Source organism: Equus asinus, chromosome 1 (genome assembly GCF_041296235.1).
Source record: "Equus asinus isolate D_3611 breed Donkey chromosome 1, EquAss-T2T_v2, whole genome shotgun sequence".
Taxonomy (NCBI): Eukaryota; Metazoa; Chordata; class Mammalia; order Perissodactyla; family Equidae; genus Equus; species Equus asinus.
The window spans coordinates 25203570-25220384 of record NC_091790.1 but is presented as its reverse complement, the minus strand read 5'-3'; the positions used below and the strand labels follow the sequence as shown (position 1 = coordinate 25220384).

At 51.7% G+C, this 16815-nt stretch overlaps 1 protein-coding gene across 2 annotated transcripts; it reads right to left on the bottom strand.

The window, feature by feature from the left end:
- Positions 1-6194: 6194 nt before the first annotated feature.
- On the bottom strand, positions 6195-9362 carry PRR18 (proline rich 18). 2 transcript variants are annotated; one of them, XM_070518360.1, is made up of 2 exons: positions 9227-9362; positions 6195-9072 (listed from the first exon to the last, which is right to left on the bottom strand). In XM_070518360.1, exon 2 carries the CDS (start codon positions 9063-9065, stop codon positions 8208-8210), a length of 858 nt encoding a protein of 285 aa, XP_070374461.1. In that variant the 5' UTR covers positions 9066-9072; positions 9227-9362; the 3' UTR covers positions 6195-8207. The 2 variants fall into 2 exon arrangements, with proteins under 2 accessions (XP_070374461.1, XP_044617520.2); XM_044761585.2 differs by having other exon boundaries at positions 9172-9311.
- Positions 9363-16815: the final 7453 nt, after the last annotated feature.

Sequence of the window (16815 nt, the reverse complement as noted above, 5' to 3'; positions counted from 1 at the left end):
GTCCACCGGTGTGGGGTCCCTTCACCTGCTGCTGCCTGTATAGCATTTCAAACGCATTTTTCTGAGATTCTGGCCAAGATTCCATTGTTTTTGGAAGAGTGGCTATAACTTCTCCCTGGAGTTGCTAGGCTCCTAGCACAGATAGGCATCCCCAGAAAAGGTGCCTGTGACTTTGAGGCGCGTCTTACATGGAGTCGGAGAGCAAAGCATGCAGAAGAAATCACCTTCTTCTTCATGCGCCTTCGACTGTGGGGCCTTGGGCACCCACGCGAGCCCGTGTCCCTGAGATGCTGTGCTTTATAATAACTGTGGGATTATTCAAGATGCTCTATCGTTAGATTTTCTTCAGTCGACCCTTCCGTGACTCCCGGTGTTTCTCCGCAGACCCTGGGACGATGCAGAAGTGGGTGCTCGCTGTTCTTGAGTCATGAATGAGCCCTTTGTTTGAGTGGCTGTCCCCACTATGAGGGGCGATTGTTCCGGAACTCTCTGGCTCGACTGTCTCTGCCAGGCCAGCACCGCAGCCAGCGGGGCTCACATTCAGGGTCTGTGCCCAGCTAGTAGATGCGGCGATGGCCGACCACGGTGAACACCAGGTCACCATGCGCCACGTTCGTCCTCCGCACCAGGGAAAACAGCGCTCACCCCATCTCGGGCCAGCTCCCATTGTCCCTTGTCCAGGGGTGGAGAGACAGCGACCAACTAAGGGCCCTGAGAACATGGTGGACCTGGGATTGCAGCCAGGTGGCTGGGCCGGGGTGCTGCCAGCCCATCTGCCTCCCTGTGAGCAGACACTCGAACACAGTGCCCCTTCTTCTCTCCCATTCTGCCAGAGAGCTGGGTTCGTCTCAGAGGGTCTTTTCATCAACTGCCTGGAATATGAAATGAAACTCATGCTTTCATCATAGAAACCACGCAATTCCATCCCAAACTCTGTTGTGTGACAAAATAATAAAATCTAGGTCACTTTCTGTAATCTCTCTACAATCATCTTAACTTGAAGGGTACTGGCCCCTCCGTTCATAAAGCGACAAAGTGTCGAGTCCATGCTGGCAGGACGTCCAGAGCAGATTTGCAGAGCCGTTTTCCTGGACGTGTGACACAAACTCAGGGAAGCGGGGTGGCCACATCCCCCCTCTGCCGACCCCAGGACCCATGTGGAATTACTGTGGTGTTAAGTGTACAGGATTTGCTCTTCAACGTTGACTCTGCCTATGTGTGTCTGGTATTTTTAGCGATGTGTAGGATTTATCTATACCGAAGCTCTAACGTCACATTTCCCATCTTTTTATCTGGCCCCACTGCTGTTGAAGCCGGCCAGTCTGTGGCATTCTGTTAGGGCAGCCCGAGCAGAACAATATAGACCAATCGCTGTCGGAAAGAGCAACTCAATGTCAGTTGTCCTCCGCCAAAATCATTGCTCTTGGCAGACATGTCCTTTCCTTTTAAAGATTGGTACCTGAGCTAACATCTGTTGCCAATCTTTTTTCTTCTTCTTCTTCCTCTTCTTCCCAAAGCCCCCAGTACATAGTTGTAGATGCTAGTTGTAGATCCTTCTGGCTCTGCTATGTGGGACGCCACCTCAGCATGGCCTGATGAGCGATGCTAGGTCTGTGCCCAGGATCCAAACCAGCGAAACCCTGAGCCACCCAAGCAGAGTGTGCGAACTTAACCACACGGCCAGGGGGCCAGCCCCAGCAGATAGTACCCTAAATTACACCTTTTCACAGGTCAACTCATTAAGTTATAGAGGGAACAGTGTCTAATTAGTCTCATATCTCAGGTACCTCTCATCCAGTAGAAGCAGGATAAATATTTGCTGAAGAAATGAATTATTCTGGGCCCACTGGGATGCTATCCTGTTCAAAGTAAAATATTCTATAAATACTTATTAGAGTTTGCTCATAAAATCAGAAAAAAATTTGTACACTATTTGGAGGTGGCTTTTCAATACTCAGGTCTGCGTGTCTGTGGTCCTCAGAGCAGACCCACCCCTCTGGTAATGTTATGGGATAGAGCTATCAAAGTGATATGATTGTAAGCGTTCATCTGGAGGCAATGATAATGACGATTACAGAGGTAGCCTAGCGAAGGCTTGGAACCTCAGTCAGCGGGGAACTCTGGGAGAGGAGGGTCTGAGATGAAGCTTCCAGAAGGGGGATGTCCAGTATGACCCAGCGCCATTGTCCCATGGCCATGCTGAGCCAACGGGCAAATAAAACTGATGCGTGATAACTTTCATCATTCTGGTCACCGAGTTATCCTCCACGTGCCGTGAATAACACGTGGCTGGGGAAGAGAGCATGACACCTAGAAAGGGAGATTCTCATATTCTGATACAGTAACGTTCAGGGTCTCTGATGGCAGAACACACAATTTGTAAGATCCGCCTCAAGTATTTGCTGAGTCCCACCCTGTATTTCTTGCTTTAGAGCAGTGGTTCCCGAACTCCACTGCACACCAGCCTCTCCTGAGCCCCTTCCCAGGTCTACCGAACTAGGATCTCTAGGTTGGGGTCTGGATCATCCGCGTCTGAAAATGTTTCCCCAGTATTTCAGCTGTTCATTTCAGCACAGATGACGGGCACTAGGAACTGATATATATACGGTAGAAACCAGGGGTTCTCAAAGCGTGACCCAAAGACTTTTGAGGGTCCCTGGACACTTTGAGGGTCTTGGTTTTTATTCCTAATACAGGAAGGGTTGGTAGACGTAATCCATGTAAACATAAGCTCTGTGCTTCCCTCAATAAGTTTTAAGAGTATGAAGGGGTCTTGAGACCAAAAAGTTTAGGAACTGATGTACAGACAATTTTCTGGGGTTTTAGGCCAGTATTTGCTAAATATTTGAATATATCTAAAACTACTTCTTAAAGATTCACTACCATTTTTTGCAGGTTTCCATACAATCCACTTCCATAAGGTAGAATGGCCCAAGACAGCAGAGAATGCAGCTGATGAGTATCCCACTGACTTTCATGGAGAACCAACAGTGATATAAAAACATTTATGCATCCTCCAGAAACTGCATTAGGGACACCATCCATTATATTGTATATAATATAAATATAAACATGACACAAAAATAATTGTCTCTAAGAAAAAGTTTATGTCTTTTAATGTGTTAGTGTTTCTTGTTATTAGATATTGATATTACTTAACTCACTATTTTTAATTTTGACTTCGCTACTAGAAAGCTCACAGCTAAATTTTGTGTTCAGGGCATAAATAATAAATCAGTTTGAAATGAGATGGTAAAACACAATAGATATTTTTATTTTTAAATTCCTCAGGGAAATAGGAGTATAGCCCCCACCACAGGTGTGCATTAAATGGTTGGAGAGAAAAACCTCAGAATACTGTAGCCAGGAAGGGGTTGATTTTGCACATATAAGTGCCAGAGAATGACATTTTTTGATTAGTGAAGATTTTTTGAGGTGGTAATAATTACAGGTGACCTTGAGCTGGTGACGTGCAAGTGTTGTCCCAAATGCTTTACACACACGCCATCATACTCCTTATGGGATCCGCCATGTTGTCTCATCCCCATTGTATGAAGAGGAGACGGTAACGCAGAAGTTTAATGAGAGACGGCTGACAAAGGACAATGTCAGTATGGGAACTCTAGTCTCCAAGGCTCTAAAGGCCACATTTAACATCAGTGAGGTACCTACTCCCAGACGGTCCAGGGAAGGTGCTCAGTCTCTAAGCTGGGCGTGGCACCACCATCCCCGGCCCCTGAGGCAGCATCCTCTGAACCGGTCAGCATCTGGACAAAGGCTCTGCGGGTCTGCACTGGGCCACTCTGGGCATCCACAGGTTGCAAAGGCATTTGAGAGCAGTTCTGGTAACGCACAAGTGTTCTTATTGCTTATTTCACATAGACTGTTAGTTCAGGGCTTGCCTTGAAGGACACACCACGGTTGGCTGAAATTTCCATGCCAAAATCGATGGTACCAAATTATGGTTTCAGAGTCAGTGTAACATACCAGATCCCGCAGATCACCACCCTCAACGGAGATGTGCGACTTCCGGGAAACCACAGAACTATAGTTTCTGACTTATGGCATCTACTTTTTCTGGAAATAAAGCAGATCAACATAAAACCCATCTTAAAGTGCCAGAGTATTCCCTGACTACAGGACATTAAGCCATCTGCGCTCAACCTTGGGGATTTCACATGCACGTCCACTTACTGACGTTCCATGATCTCTCGCTACAATTTAGGAAGCTTAATCCTCTGGGGTGGGAGCCCCCAACCCCTGTGATGGGAGAATTTAATGATAATATCACTACTGATGCAGCGAGAGCATCGTTCCTACCTTCTTACTTCCATGGACACATTTTATTACTTTTTTCCCCATGGACTCAAAGATTTGAAACACAAACCACATTTATTAAGTGACATATCCCGTTTGAGTAATCCAATAGTCCTCACCATTATTCAAATTGAACCTTTAACTTCTGATTGATATGAGCTACCAGCTTGAAATACTTTCACTAAAAGAAAAATGTTCTAGTGAGTGTACATAGAAGGAGTTCTTGGGGCCGGCCCGGGGGCGCAGTGGTTAAGTGCACACATTCCACTTTGGTGGCCCAGGGTTCACCGGTTCGGATCCCAGGTGCGGGCATGGCACCGCTCATCAAGCCATGCTGTAGCAGGCGTCCCACATATAAAGTAGAGGAAGATGGTCATGGCTGTTAGCTCAGGGCCAGTCTTCCTCAGCAAAAAGAGGAGGATTGGTGGCAGATGGTACCTCGGGCTAGTCTTCCTCAAAAAAAAAAAAAAAAAAGAAGAAGGAGTTCTTAATCTGGGGTCCATGAGCTTCACAAAACACATGCACATTTCTCTTGATAGGTGGTGCATATTCTTAGGCGTATACTGGAATACAGCTCTCTTGGGGGTTGTATCAGAAGGTTGTACAAAAGGTTAAGTACCAGTGCCAAACAGCCTTATTATGATAATATTTGATCATCATTAGAATTCTTAAAATCCTGGTAATTGCTAGCAGTAATTAAGGCCAATGAACCTTTGTCAACCCCTGGAAGTTCCAGAACCTCAGATGGGGCAGCACTAAGGAGAGACCATCTCAGACGAATTCTAAATGCCTCGGTGATCTCTTCCTGACCAGTTTTTAACATCCTCCTCAAGAAGAAGTACAAGGCAATGAATTTCTCTTTTATTCAAAACATTAAGAAATTGTAGCATAGCGACTTAGAAAACCTTCTCAAACAGTAACAGCATGAATAGACATCACGTATCATGGGCAGAACCTTTCTCGTTTTTTATTAAGGGTCATCAACCAGGGCAACATTCCTGTTCCACTCATCGGCTTTTCAGACCAAAGAACAAGGCACACAAAACTCCATCCCACAAATGCAAACGAGGAAAAAGTGCTTCGTGTCGTCCTGTGGCCAGCTAAGAGGGAGAGATGGGGAGGGGACCCAGAGACAGAGAGAGGGTGAGGAAAGGAAAGGAAAGAAAGAAAGTGACAGGGACATGGAGATAGACTTGCAGGGGAAGAGAGGGACCTACACACTGTAACAGCAACATGACCCAGAAGACACAGGAAGACAGGAACAGATGCTCAGCAAAGTTAACGACTTTAGGAAAGTCTTTAAAAACCTTGTTGCTATTGGAACGATGGGCAGAAACCCGGGCCTCTTAACTATTGATATTCGCACCCAGTGCAAAAGAGACCACGTTATGATGCTGCGCACCTTGACCTCACAGTCAGTTCACTCCCAACCTGCTGGGGCACGTCCAGAGGGGACCTCCTCCCCCAGGACTGGAGCGGCAGATGCCACGGGGTGGGGGAGGTGGGGCAGCCAGAGCATCACAGGGCTTGAGTCTCAATTTCACCTCCTCACGGTCGCTAACTTTGCCTCTCTGGGATTAATACGCTCGTTTTAAATAAAAGCAATCTAGCTCTCTGCATTCAAACAGGGGTCAGAGAAGAAAAGCTATTCAGTGGGGAGGGTTTTTGTTCTGGCAACTCATCTGGTGGCTGATCTAGCTCCCAGGGAACTCAGTGCTTCCTGTCTAACTCAATTTGTGCCTAGCACGAGAGAGAGAGAGAGAGAGAGAGGGAGAGAGAGAGGGAGAGAGATTAGAGCAAAGACCTCCACGAGAAAAATAGAAAATCGGTTTTCAAAAATGTAAGGCTTCAATGGAAAATATAATTAAGACTTGACACGTTAAAGTCTAACGAGATAAACATTAAAGTAGTTATTGACTTTTACAAAATAAGTCAAAAATTGAGGTAATACATTACTCTTCTATAATCAGCCTTATCTGATTATAGTACTTTTTTTCCTTCTCAATCTTAGAGTTAAATACACTCTGACCCACGGAGGAAAGATCTAGAAATCAGCCTGGACTTAGCCGGGAAGGGTATGTCTCCTATAAGGCAGAGGAGTTTTACTCTTTACTCAAATAATAAATAGAAATTTTCTTCTTTTTAAAATCACTATATACCACGGTACAAAGCCACTACGATTTTCACACACTGATTAAAAGTACGGAAAACGCACACCTCTACCCCGTGCCCCCCAGGAACTCCCTCCCCGCTTTCTCCCTCAAAGGAATCGCTCCTCCAGCCCAGGACGTTTTGTTCCACGTCTGGGGACAGCTTTCTGCATTCTTCCCCTCTCCTCTGGTTACTCCTTCTTTCTGGAGCACAAAAGGTATTTTGTGAGCAGCGCTTCAAATACAAACAAATTTCACCAGAAGCTGCCCCTCGCTCCCGCTCGCACCTCAACGCAGCCACTGAAAACAACGCCTGCAGCTGTGCTTGAGAAGACCTGTGTGGGTGTGTGTGTGTGTGAGTGTGAGACTGTGTGTGAGTGTGTATCTGTGTGAGAGCAAGTGTGTGAGGCCGTGTGAGAAAGTGTGTGCCTGCGTGTGAGAGTGAGTGTGAGGGTGTGTACGCATGTAAGCATGAGTATGTGTGAGTGTGAGGGCACTGTATGTATGCGTGTGTGCAAGAGTATGACTGTGTGTAAGGGTGCGTATGTGTGTGAGCGTGAGTGACCATGTGTGTGCACTCGTGTGAATGTGTGAGGGCAAGTGTGTGAGGGTGTGTGTGAGCATGTAAGCAAATGAGTCTGTGCGAGGGCAGGCATGGTGTGTGTGTGTGCACATGCATGTGTGAGCGTGAGTGTGAGTGTGTGTGTATGTATGAGTGGGAGAGCGTGTGCGTGAGAGCACTGCGTGAGCAAGTGTAAGTGTGTGAGTGGAAGGGTAAGCATCCGTGAGCATGTGCGTGTGTGTGAGAGTGTGTGTGGGGCAGGCTTGCCCGCGGCTGGCAGAGAGGCCCGCAGAGCACGCAGCCCGCGGAGAGTCGTGTCGTGAGCACGGCACTGTTGCCATCACTGCGTCCATCCACCAGGTGGGCTAGCTCCCGGTGGGCTAGCCCCTTCGCCTTCCGAGTTCGAACATTCGGTTACCTTCCATTTTCAGGCTTTCCAATACCCGCAACGTCTCTTCTTTCGAGAAGAAACAAAATCACAAATGAAGCGCCACGTCCGGTTGTGCAACAGACCCCGCGCTCCTGGTCCCCCATCCCTCCTCGTGGCTGTCACCCACTGTTCAGACCGGGGCACCCCGGCCCAGCACCTGCAGAGAGTGACACCCGCCTACCGAGGACTCCGCAGCACAGGGCCTCAAAGAACCTGAGGGGACCGGGGCAGAGAGGCGTTTTCACCGCTGCTTACACCCCCACGAGGCAAGGACACCAGGATGGTGCAGAAGGCAGACTTGTGGGGTCGAGACCACCAGTGTGGAGAGGGAGGGGCTTCGGCTGTCCGGCTGGGGAGCGGGGAGGCGCCTGGGCAGGAGGTGGGCCATGGGGGTCGGCGAGGCTGTCTGTGTCTCCCCCGAGGGCGCCCGGGTGGAGCAGCACGTCCAGGGGGTGGGCGGTGAGCGTCGAGTGAGACCCTCTCGTCCCACCAGGCCCACCTGGCACACAGGTGCTCAGGTGCCACAGTGTGGCCAGGAGGCGGCGGCGGGCACGAGGAAGCCCACCTGGCTCCCAGGCGCAGGGAGGTGGGCGTGCAGCGTCACCTGGCTCACAGGTGCCTGGGGGGCGGCGGCGAGCATCACCTGGCTCACAGGTGCCCGGGAGGCGGCGACGGGCATCAGGAAGCCCACCTGGCTCATAGGTGCCAGGAGGCGGGAGCCGGCCTCGGGAGGCGTCCGTCCTTCGGGTCACAGCGTGCTCAGGTGCGGCAGCGCGTCCAGGGGCCCGGCGCGACCGGCCGCCGACTCCACGCCGCGCAGCCACTCGGTGCACTTGCGGACCAGGCCCTCGTCCACCACCTCGGCCTCCTCCTCGTACTCCACGTCGTCGTACTTGTGCCGCTCGTTGAGCAGCGACACCTTGAGCACCGGGCGCAGGTCGGCGGGCCGCGGCCCGAGGTCGAGGGCCTGCAGGCCGCCGGGCGGAGCCGGGCGCCGGGAGAGACCCGCGGCCGTGGCCCGGGGGCAGGGGGCGAGCAGCCGCCTGGCGTCGGCCGAGGGCGAGGGGAGCGGCCGCCGGGGCCGCGCCAGCAGCTGCTTCTCCATGTGGCGCCTCTGGATGAGCAGCACGGCCTCGGGGGTGAGGCTCAGGGAGAAGCGCAGCGCGTCGTCGGGCCCTGCCCCCGCGGCCGTCCCCGAGCCGGCGGTCCGCGCCCCCGAGGCGGTGGCCCCCGCGGGGCTGTGGCCGGAGCCGGCCGGCCGGGCCGGGGCGCAGGCGGCGGGGGCGCGCGGCCGGCCGGGCGCGGCCTGGGGCGGGGCGCGCGGAGGGGCCGGGCCCGGGGCGCGGCGGGCCGGCGGCCGCTTCAGGGTGGCCGAGGGCCAGGAGCTGGACAGCAGCCCCTCGGGCCGCTCGGGGGGCCTCTTCTTCTTCTCCCCAGCCGCAGCGGGCGGCGAGGGCCCCGGCGGGGCGCAGGCGGGCGCCGCCGCTTTCCGGGGGATGCCGGGCCTCCGGGGCGGCGGGCGCGCGGCGGGGAGCCCCGGGGCCGGGGCGGGCGGCGGCGGCGGCACGGGCGGGAAAGGCATGGTGCTGCCGAGCCGGCGGATCATCAGCGCCCTGAAAGCAGAGGGGCGGTCCCTCGTCAGGGGCGCGCGGAGCCTGCTGCCCTCCCCATCAGTGGCCGGGTCGGCGCCCTCGTCCCCGCTCCGCACCCACCTGCGTCCAGCCTCAGGGCCCGGCGCCCACACTTGGGGACTTTAAGCTAAGGCACCTGTCCTTCCTTCCGGGGCCGGAGGCTCTCCTCTAACTCGGGGGCTCCTCGGCCTGATCCGGCGGGACAGCGCCAGCCGCCCGGGCGCGGCGAGTGCGGGCGCCGCCTGGTCCCCGCCGGGAGAGTCGCCGGCAGGAGGAGGAGCCGAGCGCGCGGGCCGGGGACGCGGCCCCGCGAGGTGCTGGCTGCGCCTGGCTGGTGTCACGACCGACTGTTGCATGCGAGGAGACAGCGCCGGGACAGGCGGAGGGCGGGGGCTCGGCCCCACCCGCAGGCCTCCCACCGCCCGGGGCTGGTGTTAATCCATCAGAGGCGGGGAGAGGCGCCCGGGGAGAGCGGGCGTCCTAAGTCCCAGGCGGAGTCCTCGCACGCTGGAGAGAAAATCCTTCACAACCTCCCAGTGCCTCTAAGATGGTGGGAAAGGAGCCCGCACGCTGGTGTCAGGGGAGAAAGCCGGGAAAAGGCATTTCCGTGAATCATTCTGTTTGCTTTCTCACGATGTTAATGCCATTGCTGAAAGGCAGTCATTTTAAAATTAAAAACCCAGTTTTCAAAGAACAGGCAAAACAGTCCAGCTTCAGTTATGTGGTGATGATGATACAGGAAATACTCGACACGAAGCTCTCTTAGTGAGCGATCACTGTGAGCAAAGCAATACATTTATTATTACAGCAGTGGTTCAACACGAGACAGCTTCACTATCACTTATGTCCTACTTGTAGAGACACGAAAACATTCCTATAATATTCAAATGTTTGTGGAATAAATGAAAAGTTGCTCGAGCAATTACAAAGCAACGCATCAACGTCAACGTTTCATATAGGCAGCCCCTGCATTAAGGATAATTATCAAGTGTTTAGATCTCCAAAAATTATTTTTCCACAGGATATGCTTTTCTGTGCTAACCCAGGAACATAACCAGTTGTGGTCACAGCCCCAGGCTAGCTCACAAGCACTCGGATGTGCCTGTGGGGGGAACACCCACCCTGCCCTTCCCCCGCCCCTGCCCCCCTCCCCCCCCCAGCCCTCACAGCATGACACCGCCCCTGTTGTAGTTGCTGCAGCAGCAGCAGCCCCACCTCCCTGGGCCGCGGTCACCAGGACACTGGCCACATTCCCCTCCAATTCCCATGTTTTCCAGTTGAGGGGGCTGCTGGGTATAGGGCAGGAGGCAAGAAGGAAACGTGATAATGGCCACACACATTTCTCAGCAGGTGAAGGGGGTGGAGGGGTAGGTTTAGGCCCCATGATCTGCACCACACCCGCAAGCCACCCAGATGCTTACCTATTCTCCATAAGATATGCAAATACAGCTTCCAGACAAGTCTCCCTGCTCTCCTCCTCCACCATGGACCTTCTCCCCTTCCCCGCCCAGACCTCAAGGGCTTGCTGCTCAGATGTGAACATGGAGACAGTTCAAGTTGTAAAACAGCCATCGTAGGTACTGAGAGCACACATGCATTTTATTCCAGGTTTTAGTATTTCCAGCTGGGGGTGGGGGCTAGGTTTGTAAGCGGTGGCTGCAGTTTGATGGTTTTATACCAGGAGAGTGGAAGACAGGAGAGGAGATGAAGACACTAAGACAGGAGAGGATGGAGGCAGGAGAGGACTAGGAGGGGAAGGTGCCAAACCATTTCCCGTGGGTGCAGCCCCAGAGGTAGACAGACTACTGAGAAAAATCGACAGCTGGAGACCCAGAGATGTGAGTATGGACCCCAGCCGTTCAAAAGCTGTAATGGTGTCAGCAATGGGTTCTCTCCCACCCAGGCCGGAAGGGCATCCTCTGCCCTCTCTCTCCGGAAGGCAGGTGCCCGTGTGGGGGATGGAGTGCCCGTACCTCGTGGTGGGCTGCTGTCCCAGGAGTGGCGGAGGAATCAGCACGTCCAACGGGACTCCGGTCTTCAGACTCCGCTAAAACATCCACAGGACAGCACCACTGCTCCCCGCCAGCTGCCTCTTCTACCTGAAACCTTCAGCCCTTGAAAATCACAGGCTAGAAAGACTGGCGTGGGCCCAGGGGGAACGCAGGAAAGCGGCATATGCTGCTGGCCCTGTCACTAATACACTGGCTGTTAAGAATCTTTGTCACACATTCTACTTGGTAGACTTGAGGAGCCAGTGACAGTTACCAGTAAGGAGAAGACAGCCACATTTACGTTCAGAACAGGAAATGTGACAGAAGAGTGATTAGAGTCAAGAAATATAGTCAAATTTAACTCAAAATTCACATGGGGTTTTGCGTAACATGCCAAGTAACACAGCAATGGGGATGACTGTTTACATACTAAATAGTAAAAGTCGAGTGCTGGCAGACTGCGATTGGCTTAGCAGTTTCACGAGTGTCTTTCTGCATCACCAGCGGACAAGAGTGGATCTCTAAAATACATGATTACATTTCATCTTGAGGTTACGGAATTTACTATTTCAAATAAGCTGGCTGACTTGAAAGGTCAATTAAGCAAAATCAAATACATAAGTAAGAATGACATTTAATCTTTGAATTACATTTATTTGCTTTTCAAATTTTAAATAAACAATAACACAATAATTGCCCACCATTTAGGGATTCATGGTAATTTTTTCTCCTACTATTGTATCAGAGTAAGTGTACAAATAAAGATGTTTCACTACAACCACCCTTTAAAATATTTCCAGAATGAACATAATGTATGCAGAAAATATTTCAATCACTAAAATAAAATACCAAGAAGGCCCAACTAAAATGATCAAGGGTAAGTGCTCCTGGGGTGTGAACTGAACTGAGACCCATGGAGGCTGCGGTATGATGACCCTGCTCGGCAAAGGGCCACAGACCTGACCACACCTCTGCCTGGATCCACAGAAACCATCCAGAACGAACGCGTGCTACACACAGACAGGGTGGTGCTCAACTGTTCATTACCATGGACGCACCAGTTAATTAAATTAGAGCCAGTAAGCATACGTAATACCAGTAAACTAGCCATGATCTTAAGAAATGTTTTATGCTTCTCATTAACTTAACTTCTTGGTTTTACTACGGCATATAATACTTCAACGCATATTCAGAAAAATTCAAAAAGGAAAACAAATCAATACATTGTTCTTCTAAGCCCACCCTCTTCCCATGTGATAGACTTCATCTCTGTATTTTGATTCAAATAATTTTGCTTGATATAGCAGTGGTAGTTAAACATCTAGAACTAAAACTAAATTTGAATTTTAAAACACGGAAAGCTGGGGCCAGCCTGGCAGCGTGGTGCTTAGGTTTGTGTGCTCCACTTCAGTGGCCCAGGGTTCGCGGGTTCAGATCCCCAGCAGGGACCCACACTGCTCATCAAGCCATGCTTTGGTGGCATCCCACATACCAAACAGAGGAAGACTGGTGCAGACGTTAGCTCAGTGACAATCTTCCTCACCAAAACAAACAACAACACAGAAAGCCAATTCCGGTTTTATAAATCCTATTACTGAGAAATAGGGAACTTGGTCAATAACTACAAATTACCTAAATTGCTCCTAACACTGGTCTGTTACTATGAAAGGCTTTGGGAGTAGGACAACACTTAGGAAACTGTTCAGATGCTATTTTCTTTCGAGTCTTTTTTCTCATCATTAAGATAATAATCCGGTTTCTCTGGATTCCTTCACTGAACTCTCACGAGAGCCTTATGAGAGAAGTACCAACAATACCTGCATGTTACAGATGGAGAAACCAAAGTTTGCCCAATTAGCCCCACCACTAGCACGTGGCCAGGGCGGCAGCTGTCCAGGCCAGGACACGCAAAAGCACACTCTCGCCTCCATGCTACTGCGTCTCAAGACCCCTTTACACTCCTAGGACCCAAACAGCTTCTGTTTTCATGGCCTCTATCTTTTGATGGTAACCTTAATAGAAATTTAAACTGAGACTTTCAAATATGTTGTTTAACACATTTAAAAATAACAATAAACCCATCAAATTAACGATAAAACCCATTATGCTAACATATTTTTAATATAAAATAATATTTTCTAGAACAAACAAACAAATGAGATGAGAGGTGGGCTCTGTGCTCGGTCCGTGTGCGATCACACGTCTGCAGCCTTGTTAACTCCACAGTGCGCTCACGGTTGCGCCAGAGTGAAAAGCACAGACAGTGTCTTGGGATTATTACCAGAGTAGACCCTGAAAGAGTCCCCAGGAGCCCGGGCATGTCCCTGGGCCACACTTTGAGGACTGCTACATTGCCTGCCGTGTGGTACAGGGAGCCCTATGCTCCGACATGGCTGACCAAAATCTTGGCTAGTGGGTGTGTCCTTTCCACTTTGAAAGCAAAGCTTAATACTTGGTTCTTTCTTGTAACATCCTGGAAAAAAGTGAAGCAAATAGGAACATGAGCTCATGCAGGAAGAAAAGTCACAAACTCTACTATTAAAAATGATATGCCTGGGGCCGGCCCAGTGGCACAGTGGTTAAGTTCACACATTCCACTTTGGTGGCCCTCGGTTCGGATCCCAGGTGCAGACACGGTACCGCTTGGTACGCCATGCTGTGGGAGGCATCCCACACATAAAGTAGAGGAAGATGGGCACAGATGTTAGCTCAGGGCCAGTCTTCCTCAGCAAAAGAGGAGGATTGGCAGCAGATGTTAGCTCAGGACTAATCTTCCTCAGGAAAAAAAAAAAATTACATGCCTTAACTTTACACTACACCTCTTTCTTGCAAAGCTGAGTTTTAGATATAGTCAACGTACTCAACAATCTTCCCATTCGGCTGGGAGAAGCAGTAGCTGTAAGTCTTATAACAATGTGCATGGAACTTATGTGCTAAGGAACGCTTGCCTGGAAACACTGGGCCAAGGGATGTGTGCAGGAAACTAACCTGGGGAAATGCAGTTAGGCAGCAAAAGTTGTAACATGGCTCTGAGCACCGCAGAATGGGAGAAAGTGATGCCGACGACAGAAACCCAAGTGGGTCCAGAGCTGCCCTGTGGTTGTGTGGCTGCTGTTAAAGTGGCCGGGCGCGCCCTGGGGCCTCACCGTCCACACTAACCCGGGTGAGTGTGCTTTCCTGGGGCGGAGCAGTTCTGTGTCAACGTCACTTTGGTTCATCCCATTATATGTTAAAAACCAACACAGAACACTTTCCCACGAGAGGCTGGCAGTTTCACTTGCTCCCTCACCCCCCCACAAAAGCATCTAGTTATAAACTGTTCCTTAAATAATTCACTCGACAGCACAAGACAGTACCTAAATACACCAGCCAGGTACAGGTGTCCTTGGACAGTGTGATGGTGACGGCGCCGATTTCAGACAGTCCCCCCAACGACCACTGAGAGTATTGGGTATTTTCAGTCTAGCACTGCAAATGCAACAGCAGCTGTACAACAGCTTCGCAAAAGCAAAGTCTAATTTTAAATGACCTCACAGACATTTTCAGGGCTAGTTGATACTTCGGGAGATGGTTTCAGTAATATTTAAAGAGAATAACAGAGGTAAGTCCACATTTCCTTAGGTCACACCAGTCTGGGGATAAAGACAAAGGTTTACGAACATGAACTTTCTCTGTGTCTTTGCCCCCACCTCTGGTGCTGGTCCCTTTCCAAGACCCGCCATGGGTTCCCTGTGGTCACTGTCACACACAGGGCCCATCAGGTCCTCCGGCTCCAGTTCCTGACACCAGCACCAGCCGGTGATGCCCCCAGGACTGGAGAAGCCGTGCCAAAGTCTTGTCCTTATGGTTGTCACCAGCAAGGGCAGCCCTCAGCACGGCTTCCCACAGGTCCCTGCCAGAGGGCCGTGGGGACAGTGGACGCCGCCCTCCCGTGTCCCTGAGGTTCACCCTGGGAGCACTCAGGTCCAAGTTCATTATGGGCCCAAAGTCGTACAGACGTGTGTGCAAAAGCAGCTTTTCACACAGACGTCCAAGGCCTTTAGTCTGTAACAGTCTACACGCTGAACACCACGTGCCAGGCCTTTCTCCCTCATTACCTCCTCCCAGCAGTCCCATCAAGCAAATACCAGGAGAATGCCATTCCTAGCTTCTTCGTGAGATAAGGAAACGGAAGCTTCCGGAGGTCAGCGCCTTGCCTAAACGCGCAGCTAGACCGTGGGGGGTGCTACCCGCGTCCTGCACACTCTGACCCCCAGGGGGTGGGCGAGCTGCCCGCAGTCCCAGCAAGGGTCGCCTAAGCTAGCTCCCGCTCCCCTCTCCTGACAGCTGCCCGGGCCTTCACCAGAGAAGGCCTTGGCGGTCTATGCCAGCATGTTTCAAGGTTTTGGGGATCCCTTTAAGGAAACACTAAATTTTGCTACAATGGGGGGGATGGGCGGGTGGGTCCTGAAGCCCCCGAAGCCGATCTGTGGGCTCGGGATGTGAACCTTGGCACGAATTCCCCTCAGGGAGGCTGAGTGGGCCGGCCTGGTCTCCGTGTGTGCTGTGGGCTGTCGGCCAGCTGCAGCATGGCCAGCAGACAGGAAGGTGGGAACCCAGAGGAAAAGCAGAGTGGGGACAGATCAGGATATCCTGCTGAGGATTTGGGCCTCCAACCACAGCAGGACCCCTCCCAAGGGACCCCCATTTGGAGGAAGCGTGCAGGAAACAGTCTCACGTGGAATTCTCTCACGTGATTTACAAGAATCTGATCTGACTTCCACACCCAGGGCAGGGCCTAGCACAGGCTGTGGCCGACCTCTCACCTGTCCCTTCCTCCTGGGGACACACATGTACCATGTCGTCCTGCTCACACCCAGAGGCTGAAGCCCATCATAATGTCCCTCCTCCCTTGTAGGGGGATCGAGCAGCCACACAGCTAGACCCAATTCCAACCCCGACTCCTGCTCACCTCGGGCCAGTGGTTCACCTCCCAGACAACTTCCCCAGCTGTGAGTAGGCATAGGCGGCTTCTGGTGAGCATGGTATTTCATAAGGGACGTGAACACCTGGCCTGGCACAGAACACATGCTCACCAATCCTTAATGCCTTCCATCACCCCCAGTCTCCCGGCAACATCTGCCACTGCTGCCTTCTGGGCAGGGACAGAGGGCCAACCACGTACCCTGAGAGCTCTCAGCAGGGCAACACGCTTCCTGTCTCTGGGGGAGGGGTCTCTCTCTCGCACCATCTCAGTGCACTTAACAGCATCCTCCTCCATCCCAAGGCCATGCCCCAACTCCACGATGGACATCTTTACCCAAAGATACTCCATGTTCCGTCCTGGGATCCTCTGCACCAGTACAGCAGTGTGCTTCCAGTTAGTTCTGGGCACACATCGCTCCCAACTATAACTCCAACAGTGGCCTCCGACGAGAAGACTAGGAAGCCCTTCAAGATAAGGTGCATCCATTCTTTGCTGGCCATCGCGACCTGTCCCTGGGCTGACTCTGGCTCAGGCTCTCCCTCTGGCGTTGCCTGGACTCACCGTTTTCAGCTTGACCCCACCTCTCTCATACTGACTCGAGCAGACCCCTCACTTTGTCTGGCTGAACACTACAGCCAATGCCGGACAGTGGGTAAGCAAGTAACACAATTTCAACTCAGAAAAACCAAGTCTACCTGAAAGCACCGAAACTGAAGAGACGCCCCACTAGACTCCCAACGCCCTCTTCTCCAGGCGAGGTTTCCCGGG